The sequence below is a fragment of the Lichenostomus cassidix genome, chromosome 4 (assembly GCF_008360975.1).
Source record: "Lichenostomus cassidix isolate B80296 chromosome 4, HeHo_3.0, whole genome shotgun sequence".
Lineage (NCBI taxonomy): Eukaryota > Metazoa > Chordata > Aves > Passeriformes > Meliphagidae > Lichenostomus > Lichenostomus cassidix.
Window position 1 is genome coordinate 57390501 of NC_139484.1, and position 12040 is coordinate 57402540.

Genomic DNA, 12040 nt, shown 5'->3' on the forward strand with positions numbered 1-12040 from the left:
GGTTTTGGAGAAGCTCTGAAGGCCCAGGTGGGATGTGGGGGCTGCAGGTGATTGTCCCACCTCAGGCAGGGTTTGGGGTGTGCAGAGGAGAGCTGGGGCTGCTCAGAGCTCCCTGATGTCCCTTTGGGGCCACCAAGGGCCTTTCACCCCTGATCACCAATTAAATTCCATCACTGATACTTCGCCAGTGTTTGGAAGCTCTTTTCTCTCTCTCTCTCTCTTTTTTTTTTTTTATTTTGTTTTCCTTCTTAGTTATTTTTTCCCCCTGACAGTAATTAAAAGTGAAATTGTACATTTCTTGACAGACTCTCGCACATATGGAGAGTTTGCATTTAAACGTGCCTCTTTCAGTCATACAGATTTTGGGTGCTCTTTTTTCTTATTTATTTATTTCCCGCCGGAATTTTCCCCCCCCAATCCTCTGCCAGCCTCTGCCTCGCTGTGTTCCCACAGCCTCATTATCCCTCCAACTGCGGGGCTCCAGGCACTGCTGGGGCTAGGAAGGTCCCAACCCTGGCCTCGTTAGGTGCTTTGTTAATTAAAGCCGAGCTCTGCGTGGGGATGAGCCGTAAATGAGTGGGACTGGCTTGGGGCCAAGGAACAAAGTCACTGCGACTCCACGAGAGGCTGTGGGAGGAAAAACTGCAGGAGGAGGAGGAGGAGGAGGAGGAGGGAGAGAAGATGGGAATGAAACGAGACTGCCCAAAAACCCTTTTGGGTGGTGTTTCTCTCCTGTCCCAAATGCAGAAGTCTCCTCCTCCTCTCCAGCTGCTGCAGATGTGCAGGAATTTCTTCAGCTCATCCCTCTCCCTCCCCAGCTTCCCAGGAATCGGCTGGAAGGATTTGAGGGTGGGAATGAGCTTTCTTGATTTGAGGGTGGCAATGAGCTTTCCTGCCTCGCAGACATGAGTGGCCTGAAAAGAAATGTCTTGGAGTTAGTTAGAGTTGCTCAGCCTTTTTCACTGCTTGGGGTTTTGCAGGGAGAAAATACCTCCAGAAATATTGGCTGTTGAAGGCACAGGAAGGGAGGGAATGATGGTGGGAAGTCTCTAAAGCAGGAGAAACGGCCCTAAAGCAGGAGAAATGGCCCTAAAGCAGGAAAAGTCTCTTATCTCACCTGTTTGTTGCTGAGAATTCGTGGTCCTGCCCTCTGTGTGTTGGGCTGATGGTTGGGATCCCCTTGCTTTGCATCCCTTTCCTCCTCTTCAGCTTCTTCTGCAAGAAGAAATTGCCATAAACCAGGAAAAAAATGTCCTAAAGCAAGAAAAACAGCCCTAAAGCAGGAAAAGTGGCCCTAAAGCAGGAGAAACAGCCTTAAAGCAGGAGAAATGGCCCTAAAGAAGGAAAAATTACCCTAACTGAAGTATTTAGAGTGTCAGAGATGGGTTTAAGGAATTGCAGAGGCATGTCCTGGAGTGGAGTGAGACATCCCAAGGACACCCTCAGGACCAGGACACACCTGGGTGGCCTCAGGGCTGCCGTGGGTGACCTCTGGCGTCCCAACATCTGGCCAGATGTGCTGGCCCAGGCTGCCCTGAGCCTCACAGCGCCAGCCCCAGCTCAGGGTGTGACACCCCAATGAAGATCAATCAATTAAAACAAATCCCACATTCCCAAACTGAAGAAAAGCACTTGCAGGTGGGTCTGCTGCCCTCAGATGTCCCAGTGGGATTTTTTCCTGGTGCTCGAAACAGGGAATGTGCCAAAGGAAAACAAGAAACCAACGCTGAACCCTTGCTTTGGTGTGGTTTTTGTGTTTCCCTCCAGAAATCCCTGGATTAAGGAATTGTTTGGATTGGAACAGGATGATCTCTGGGCAGTGGTAGCTGCCAGGGGATTTTCAAGGTGTATGGCAAGTAATTAATTAATGCTGCAGAGCTTTCAGGAACAGCCACAGCAGCCTCTTTCACCCCTGGAAAACTGAGAGACAGGAGGCTGATAATGAAAAAAAAAAAAAAAAAACCTGGGATGAAATGGAGCCAGAAATGAGGATAATTTATTCAAGTGCCTAGAAATCAGCTTGGCTGCTTGCATGCCCGGAAAAGCATGGAGAGCAAAGCAAGGATGCTTTAATAATAAGAGAATCTCTCCTCCTGCAGGTTGTTGGTCTTCTCCTGCCCAACCAGACCCTGGCATCCACTGTGTTTTGGCAGGTAAGGCTTTGGGAAGGCTGGGAATGTGGGAAAAGCTGTGTTTGGCCCAGAGGGAAACCTGGCAGTGCCTTAGGGACAGGATGGGGCTGGATGAATTTAGGGAAAGGCCTGGAAGGGCTTAAAAACACTCTTGGCTCCACTTCTCACCCCACACCTGCCTGTGCTGTTGCAAGGAAGAGGCAGAACAAGCCAGAATCCCCCAGATCAGCTTTTTGGAGCCATTTTGTCCAGGTGTAAGGGGTTGTTCCATGTGCACATCCATGGAAATGTTTGCCCTAAGCTCACACATCTGCCTTTTGGGGGATAAAGAGTTGGGATCTTCCTTGGGGAATTCCTGACAGAACATCTGTGCAGGGCTGGGGATGGCAGTGCCAGGAATTTTGGGAATAGGTGTGCATGGCAAAGCCCAGGATCTCTGCATTCAGTCTGCCACAGGAGCTTTGGGGGAAAATAATCTGTGTGCAGGGAGGTGCTGGTGTGATTTCCCTTAAAAATTCTGGGAATTGGGAGTAAGGGGAGGAAGCAGGCAGGGGAATGAGAGCTCCATAGTAAACACACCATGAGTGTGATTCCATCAGCAGCTGAAAACGAAGGAACGAGTTATTTTCAGCCTCCTTTCTAGTGGCAAAACGTCTTTTTATTGTCTGCAGTGTGAGTGGGGATGGAGAATTCTGCAGGCAGGGAAGCTCTGAGCAGAGTGGGATCTGCCTGGAGTGCCAGGAAGGAGCAGAGCTAAGAATACCTCGGGATGTGCCTGGAATTTGGGGTCTGGGGTTTGGCTGGGAGCTGTCCAAGGTGGCTTCACCTGCTGGGACAGGAGGAGTGGGCTGGGGACATCCTGAGTCACTCAGAGTCTGGAAGGCAAATCACTTCCCCTGATTATGGACATCTGGGATGGAATCCTGGAATGGTTTGGGTGGAAAGGACCATAAATCCCATCCAGCGTCACCCCTGCCATGGGCAGGGACACCTTCCACTGTCCCAGGCTGCTCCAAGCCCCATCCAACCTGGCCTTGGACACTTCCAGGGATCCCAGTACCAGTTTAATGCCATGTGTATCCATAATCTGGGACATTCCCCATCTCCTGCTCTTCAGAAGCCTCCTGTGACCCTCTGGGAGCCTTTGGAGCTCAGGAAGTGACTGCTGGAATGTCTGGATTTGATCAGGACATCAGGAGGAATTTCTTCACCTCAGACATTGGAAGGAGCTGCCCAGGGGTGTCCAGGGAACACCTGGATGTGGCACTCAGTGCTCTGGGTTGGGGACAAGGTGGGGATCAGGCACAGCTTGGACTCAGTGACCTTGGAGGGATTTTCCAACCCTGGAGATCCTGGGATTCTGTGAGATTAAAAACCAGCAGCCCTGGGGTGGGTCAGGCCAGGGGAGGAGTTGCCCATCCAGCACTAGGGATGAAGATCTGCCCTCAGTGGATACCTTGGCATTTCCATCCTCCCTCTGACCAAACCAGCCCTAAACCCTGCCCAGGGAGGTGCTGAGCTGGGAGAAGCCCCAAGGCAGCTGAGTTTTGCTGCAGAGCTCCCAGAATCCCAGCTTGGTTGCTTTTGTGTGCCGACTCTGTGTCTCCTTGTCCCCGCAGTGGTTGAACCAGAGCCACAACGCCTGTGTGAACTATGCAAACCGCAACGCGAGCAAGGTGAGGAGCAAGCACCCCCTGGGGACAGGGACAGGGCTGGGACAGCAGGGAAACTCAAATCCTGCCTCTTCCCTAGCCATAAAATCCCCAGAGAGAGCACTGGGACAATTCTGCATTGGCCATTGCCCTGGGCAGGCTGTTTGAGCTCTGTCAGCATCACGAGGATCTGGGAATCACTCAAGGCACAGGAATGATGCTCAGGAGCTGAACCAGTTTGTGTCTCTAACTGGGCTGGAATGGTTGAACTGGGATCTCAAAGAGCACCCAGCAGAATGATCCCTGGGCTGGGGGAGCAGCAGGAAGCTCCATGATCCCACTGGCAGCTCCTGAGGGTTTTGTTCATGCAGGCAGCAGTGGGAAGGGGTTGGGATGTTCTTGCTGGAATGTTCCTCCTCCCTCAGTGGGGCTGTTCCTGCTCCCTTCCCTCCCCTCAGCCTCCGTTCATCCCGTGTTGGGATGTGGGAAGCTGAGCTGGAATCCATCCAGCTCATTGAGACAACACTGCACAGACAAAATATTGACTGTGGTGAGTTTGGGGTTCAGCACTTGAGGGTAGAAATGCTAATTTGGTACCATTTGCTGAATTCCACTCACATCCTTCCTTTGAGCTGCTATTATTGTAATTTTCTGATGCCAATTAATTTTCCATTCCCTTTAACCTTGCTCAGGAGGCCACAATTTCCCTGGCTTTTGCCTCTCTGGATGACAGACCATGTGTCACAGAACAATATGACAAAATTAAACCTGTCTCTGCTTCGAAACAAATACACCAAAAATAAAACAAACAAAAAAAAAAAGGGAGGGGGGCAGGGAAATGGGTTGAATATTAATAACCAGAAGTTTGTTTATTGAAAATATGTTTTGTTTTTCTTTCCAAAGCCTTCTCCGACATCCAAGTTCATCCAGGGCTACTTGGGAGCTGTCATAAGTGCTGTCTCAATAGCAGTGGGTAACTCTTTATATCTCTGCATTTCTTGACTGAAGAACTGCTTGGGAAATGTTTTTTGGATTGCTGAGCATGTTTATCTTTGAATTGACTCAATTCCCTCTTGATAACCCTGACAATTGTGTCACCTGAGTGGTGGCTGTCCCTGCATGCCCAAGCTTCCCACCAGAGCCAGAATTCCAGCACCTCCTGCACTGTGGCTTTGCTGCTCTGTGACCTCCAGCTCTCTCCTCGTGTGTTAATTAATGGAGAATTAACCTTGGCCTAATTAGAGCCCTCAAGGCTGCAGGGTCTTGGGTGGCAGCTGAAGAGAGGGAACATTCTGGAATGCTGTCTTGGTTCCCAGTGCTGGGAATTGCATCTTTCCCCCATGGACATTTTGCAGGCTGGAAATCATGTACAGGTCATAGCAGGGAATCATGGAATGGTTTGGGTTGGAGGGACCTTAAACCCATCCAGTGTCACCCCAGTCATGGCAGGGACACCTCCCTCTGTCCCAGGTGGATCCAACCTGGCCTTGGACACTGCAGGGATCCAGGGGCACCACAGCTGCTCTGGCAATTCCAGCCCAGCCCCTCCCCACCCTCCCAGCCAGCAATCCCTCATTCCCAACATCCCAGCCCAAGCTCCCCTTTCCCACTGGGAAGCCATTCCCTGTCTCCTGTCCCTCCATGCCTTGTCCCCAGTCCCTCTGCAGCTCTCCTGGAGCCCCTTTAGGCCCTGCCAGGGGCTCTGAGCTCTCCCTGGCTCCTTCCCCTCTCCAGGGAACATTCCCAGCTCTCCCAACCTGGCTCCAGAACTGGAGCAGCTCTCTGAGGTTCTGTGTGCAGCAATCCGTGAGAGAGGAGCTTCTAACATTCCTAAAATCCTGGTGTCGTGGCTTCTACTATCACATTTCCCAGGAGCACAGGCTATGCTGACATCAAGAGCAGATCAGCTCATCCCAAAGGGGCAGGTGCAGTTCTGAGGAGCAGCTTTGGAAGTTATTCCTTGTGCTGGGTTTTCAAATAAGCCTCTGAACTAAGTGGTTGTGCCTTTTCCTTTGGAAAAGACCCCACAGCAGTTGGCATTTGTTCCTCTGGCCAAGTCCTTTTCCCATTTTCTCAGGTGGGAGAGAGTTTGCTTTTGCTCCTCGTGCAGCTGCTGGACTTTTCCAAAGGGTGTGGAGTTGTTGAAGTGCCTCGAGGCTTTGATGGAAAACTCCATGTGATTGGATGCAGCTCTGCTGGGTGGTTTTCCATGTCCCATGGTGTGTGTGCTGGGCAGTGCTGCTGCTCCCTGTCCCCTCTGCTGTCCCCTCCCTGCTCCCAGCCCACCCTGAGCTCCTTTTCCAGATGCAGGTTCACCCAAATCCCAACAACCTCAACGCTTTGGTTTTCCATCCACAGCTTCCTGGTGAAGCCTGGGGTGCTCTGACTGACCTCCTCAATCCCCAAGGCAGCATTTTCCCCCTAATTTCTAATTCCTAAGGTCACATTTTCCAGCTGGATGTGCTGCTGCCACTCACACCCTGCCTTCCAACCCCAGTGCTGCAGATTCCATGGCTTTGGCATTAATGCTCCTCTCCCTCTTGGAACAGGAGCAGATTAGAGGGGCAGGACACACGGACAAGGATCTTGGCAGAGCTTTGTCCCTCTGAGGAGGAGCTTTGGTAAGGAAACCCTTGGAGTGTGGAGGAGTCCCTGCTGGGACAGCTGGTCCAGGTTTGGGAATTTTCAATTCCTTGGGTTCACTCAGATCCTGCAGAGCTGGAGCAGGGACCTTTGGGGTGCTGTGAGAAACACCCCTGGGAAAAGAGGTGTGAGAAGGTCCATGAGATGTGGAGATAATAAAATTATCTCAGCTTCATGTGAGCTAATTCTTCCTGCAAGGAGAGCTCCTGGGAAGTGCCACAGTGTTCCCCCCAGACTGGGAATAGCTCTGGGTTGGACCTATGGTGCTCAGGGAGAGACAGGAGCTTCCCCTGGATCCATGGGTGTTGTGGGGTGGAGAAGGGAAAAACCTTCCTGAGTTCTTCTGCTTCCTGAAGGGAAGGAGATGGAATTGTGTCCTGATAATCCCTCACAATCCCAACGTAGAACAGACTGGAGAAAACCCTGCAGGGCACTGAGGGATTTGGATATTGGGTCAATATCCAATATCAATATCCAATATCAATATCCAATGTCAATGTCCAATATCAATATCCCTTGCAGTTGGAAAAGGGCTGGAGAAGCGCAGAGAGCACAGAGCAGTGAAGTTGTGCCTGTACTTCCCACCAGCCTCACCCTCCTGTGACACCAGGGACAAGCAAATTCCTTCCTCAGGTGTAGGATGAGCAGATTTTGGCCTCACTGTTGTGCAGCTGAATGAGAAGTTTTGGGAAATCTTTGCAAATATCCTGATTTTCTTCCCAGTTTAGAGAGAGGAATCACTGTTGGATGTGGGTGATGTTCCTCTCTTGAATCCAATGCTACATCCATGATTCCTGATTCCCAGCCCTACAGGAGGAATTTGAGGAGGAATCAATATTCTTTTATTCCATATTTTCCTCCCAATATTCCCTTTTCTCTCCAACTTCTCCCATCCCAACACAAATCACAGGACATTTTATACAGGGAGAGCTATGCCAGGTCCAGAACTTTATCCCTTCTCCTCTACATGACTCAGGTGAAGGAATCACTTGGAATAAAGCTGGAAAAGGTGCTTGGGTTGGAAGAGATCCCAAATCCCATCCAGGGGCAGCCACAGCTGCTCTGGGAAATCCTCTCAAATCTCTTTCTCTCTCTATGCTTGTAGTTAATTTTTATCTCCCTCTCCCCCCAGCAGCCTCTTCCCTGCCTTGTCTTTTGATCCCTCATTTTACCTTCATTCTGAACAGAGTGACAATGTCATTTTTTTCCCCAAACAAGAGAGTGGATTCCTGGGATTAGCCTCTAATTCCTGATCCCTGGCTGCTGTTCATGCTGCTGGTGGATGAAGTGCAATTAATGCCAGCTGGTTTCCCTAAACAAGGCAAACAAAGGCAGGGAGAAGTAAAAAGACTTGAGGAAGACCAAACGTGTTTTAAATGTTTGGAATTTTTTATTCCCCCCAGTATTCCAGAGCCAAGAGCTGCACAGATCAGGGGGTTTGTAATTAGACAGAAACTCTTTCCAGCTGACACACACATTCTTACTCTGCTATTTTTCACACTTCCCAAAGGTTAAAAAAGCTGCATGGAGCCAATTTTATTGGTAATAATTGCTTTTTAGATATGGTAATGTTATATATATTATAATTATTATTAGTATTATTGTTTATATGTGGAAATAGGTTTCTGTTGCCTGGGGAAATTGTGGCTCCCCTGGATCCCTGGAAGTGTCCAAGGCCAGCTTGGAGCAGCCTGGGACAGTGAAGGTGTCCCTGTCATGGCAGAGGTGGCACTGGATGGGATTTAAGGTCCTTCCAACCCAACCCATTCCAGTATTTTCAGGTTCTTAATTCAGCTCCAAATTCCATTTGCTGTGGCACTGCTGATCCCATTGGTTCTGACTCAGCTCTTCAGGACTTTGGCCTTAGACTCAACCTTCACTTTGGAGTCAGACGTGACTTTTGGAGCTGAAAAACCTGAGGATTCAATCAGCTCCAGACAAGGACCATGAGCAGCCATTCCCTGTTTTCTGCATTGTCCCTTTGGGGTTAACCTGGGGTCACCCTTTGGGTCCTTCTGTGCCTTCTCCTTGAATCCTCTCATGTTTTTCCCATGGGTCTCCTTTGGGATCACAACTTTATCCATCAGCTTTTCAATTTCCACAATCACAGCTCCAAGTTCTGCCAGAAGCAGCTGCAAATCTTGCTCCTTGTGCTGCTGGAGGCCTTGTGGGGAATCTCCAAGGGGTTTCTCCCTCCTTCTCCTTCCCAACAGAGCAGGATTTGTAACTTTTACAAGGTTCATTTCAGTGCAGCTTTGGGGGTTTATGGGCTTGTCAGCGCGGAGACAAATAAATATTTGGTTCTCACTTAGCAACCTGAGCTAAATTCTGACAAAAGTAGGTGTTTTGTCTTCTTCTGGGTGAGAGGGAGAGTGTCAGGTAACCATGGCTGCAGCCAGGATGGGGGCTTTGATCCCACATTTCCCATGGACGTGCTCAGCACCTGGATGTTCCTTTTCCTTCACCTCCCCAGGTCACCTGGGCTTACAATTCAGGTGATTGATGCCATGAACACCTCTGGTTCTGTCAGCCCCTGGTGTCCCACCCTGGCCACACTGCTGCTCCTGCACAGGCTGTTTGAAGCAGCTCCTCACAGGCTTTCCATTCCAGAAGGGTTTTCCTGCTTCCTGACCCCAAATCCTGGCTTTGGTTGGAGCTCTGCCCTCTCAGAGAAAGCCAGGTGATGCTTGAGGGTCTCAGAACAGAGCTGGAAGAAGTTAAGGACATTAATTAGATCAATTAATGCTGGTCGGGCTCATTGCACTTGAAAGTTCAACAGTAAAATCGGGATTTGGATATTTTTTTCCCATGTCCAGGGAGGAGTTTTTGAGCCACGAGTTCAGTCTTGGCTCTGACCTGGGGCAGGGACATGATCCCTGCAGATTATCCTGCACATCAGGCTCTGGGTCAGCAAACCCATTCCTTCCCGTGTCAGCAATCCCACTCTTTCCCATTCCAGCAATCCCATTCCTTCCCGTTCCAGCAATCCCACTTTTTCCCATCCCAGCAACCCCACTCTTTCCCGTGCCATGGGCTGCACCATCCAGGGGTTGTTCCTCCTTCCCCTCTGGCACACTGAACTCTCCCACACCATTTCTCGCTCTCCTCTCTAGGTGGAGGTGCCCCTGTGGATTTTTCCAATCCCATTCCCTGCTCCCGATAATTGTCTGTGAGGCTGGGCTGACAGCCTGTGAATGGGGTGTGATGTCCATAATCAGCCTCAGCTCTGCCCTCCCTCAGGGCAGCCAGGAGACATTCAGGAGCTGGAGAAGTCGGGAGAGGGATGGGAAGGGATGGGATGGAGCACAGCCTGGCTCTCTCCTCCATGGGGAGCAGGGGGAAAATCCCCGTGGATGCAAGGAGTTGGTGATCAACATCTGTTTGAAATGAAAACAGAAGTGCCTGGCACTAAAACCTGCATCTCTCTGCTGCAAAGCTCCTGTTCCTGCACAGCCCCTTCCCTGTTGATCCTTGGGTTCCAGGAGGGAATGGTTGGATCTCTCAGGCTGGAAACTCAGCCTGGTGATTCCTCCCCAGAGCCCAGAAATCACTGGAGCCGTAGCAGCCATTCCCAAAGGCACAGCCTTTGGTGTGTTGGGAGACGAGGACTTGGGGTTTTGTGGTAATCCTCCCAGTGCCCATCATCATCCTTCCTCTGGAGTCATGGCCACTGCTGAGTCCTGCCAAACCCATCCCTGCAGGTATCCCAGACCAGATTGGACACGGTTTGGAGCATCCTGGGATGGTGGAAGGTGTCCACGGTCCTTAAGGAAGGAGATGATCCTTAAGGTCCCTCCCAACCCAAATCACTCTGTGATTCCACAATTCCATGGCTGTTCCCTCCCAAACTCCATGTGCTCCTCTGCAGCTTTGTCTCTCTTGTTGCACTGGGATGTCTCCTTTTCTGGGAAGTTTGTTTCCATCCCTTCCTCTCCTTCTGCCCCAGTCCATCCCCAGAACAGCCAGGAGTGCTACTGCCTCTGCACAGGATCCAGGTGCATGGAAAACTCCATATTGATGCAACAACCTCTTATCTTGGGCAGGACCCCATCATCTTCCAAATCAATTTAGTCTCATTATCAGCATGAATAATAAGACATCTTCCTCCAATTCCTTCCCATTTTCCTCCACTCTTGCTCCAAGCTACACCATTTTTCTTCCCTTGAAGCATCCAACTGCCGTGGCAATCCCTCCTGGAATTCTCTTGGGAGTGATGTTTCCTCCTTTCCTTACTTTTGCTTCTCTCTAACTTCCTTCTCCCCTCGGATCCTTACTGCTTTCCCTTCCCTTAGACTCCTCCATGCTGTTCTCCTTGACTTGGGAAAGCTCCAGTTGGGAAAGAGCCCAGTTTTCCATCTCTCTGCCTCCATCTTCACCTCCCAGCCCTAATGAAGGAGTTTTTTTCCTTCCTTCTCCTAATGCTCTTTTCTCCAGCTTGGCTGAATGGGACTCATCAGATCCAATTAGTCCTAATTCAATCTGGTGACTGGGGGGATGAAGGATAACCTCCTTTGGATCCAGTTCCTCTTTCCAAGTTGACTTTCCCTTAAACTGGTGGAGATTTCTCCAGCACAGGTCATGAAGTCTGGAGAGCAGAAATGTTTAGGTGGTGTCATCTACCAGCTGGTGCTCTCCGGACTCCTAAGATTCCTTTATTTGATAAAAATTCCCTCTCAGGATGAAGGGAAATAACTCCTTAGATGTATTTACTGCTCCAGGCCTGGTTGAAGAGGTGTGGGTTTAGACCTTTAGCAAATGGCTCAGTCCTTGCTGACATCAGGCATTCAAACCATCCCTCAAGATTCAAAAATCTTCATAAAAGGGGGGGAAAAAGCAGGGATTTTTTTTAAATTCCCATGTTTTTAAAATTGGTGTCTTGGTGGATGTGAGGTCAGAACTTTTTGAGACAAAGAGAAGAAGAAAAAGAATCAGAAATGTTGGTTTCTCTGACAGGATCTGATGATTTTAGCTTCAAAGGGCGACAATGCCACAAAAGTTGTCCTTTTCTGAGGGGATGTTGTTGATGCTGAAAACAAAACTGGGAGCTAAAGAAATGGCAGGAATTTCTGGTGTTTGAGGGAGGGAGGAAGTGCTGGTGTCACATATCTCTGTGTCCACTCATGTGTCCCTGTGTCCCTCATGTGTCCCTGTGTCCATCACGTGTCCCTGTGTCCATTCATGTCTTCCTGTGTCACCCATGTGTCCCTGTGTCCAGCTTCCCCTGGTTCCCGCAGCCAGATCAAGGAAGTGCTCTGGAGGAGGAAACCTCAACAAATCAGGCAATTGGAAAAAGCTGGATTTAATCTGAGTCGAAGCTGGATTTAATCTGTGTCACAGTGCAGGAATTTGCACTGTGGGTGACTCTCCATCCCTGGCAGTGTCCAAGGCAGGCTGGACAGGGCTTGGAGCACCCTGGGATAGTGGGAGGTGTCTCCTCCATAGGATAGGAGCCTCAAGTTGTGGCAGGGAAGATTTAGGTTGGATATCAGGAAGAATTCCTTCCTGGAAAGAGCTGTCCAGCCCTGGTGGAGTCCCCATCCCTGGAGGGAATTAAAGCCCTGTGGATGTGGCACCTGGGGACATGGGACAGTGGTGCCCTGGGCAGTGCTGGGG

General features: G+C 50.1%; 1 protein-coding gene across 1 annotated transcript in view; it reads left to right on the plus strand.

Annotated features, from left to right (window-relative positions):
- The window catches only part of SFXN5 (sideroflexin 5), an 86305-nt gene that overhangs the window by 35030 nt on the left and 39235 nt on the right, over positions 1 to 12040 (plus strand). Inside the window, exons 7-9 of the mRNA XM_085059346.1 lie at positions 2100 to 2153; positions 3752 to 3808; positions 4688 to 4753. Coding sequence (XP_084915472.1) covers positions 2100 to 2153; positions 3752 to 3808; positions 4688 to 4753 — 177 coding nt within the window. The remainder of the gene's footprint in view (positions 1 to 2099; positions 2154 to 3751; positions 3809 to 4687; positions 4754 to 12040) is intronic.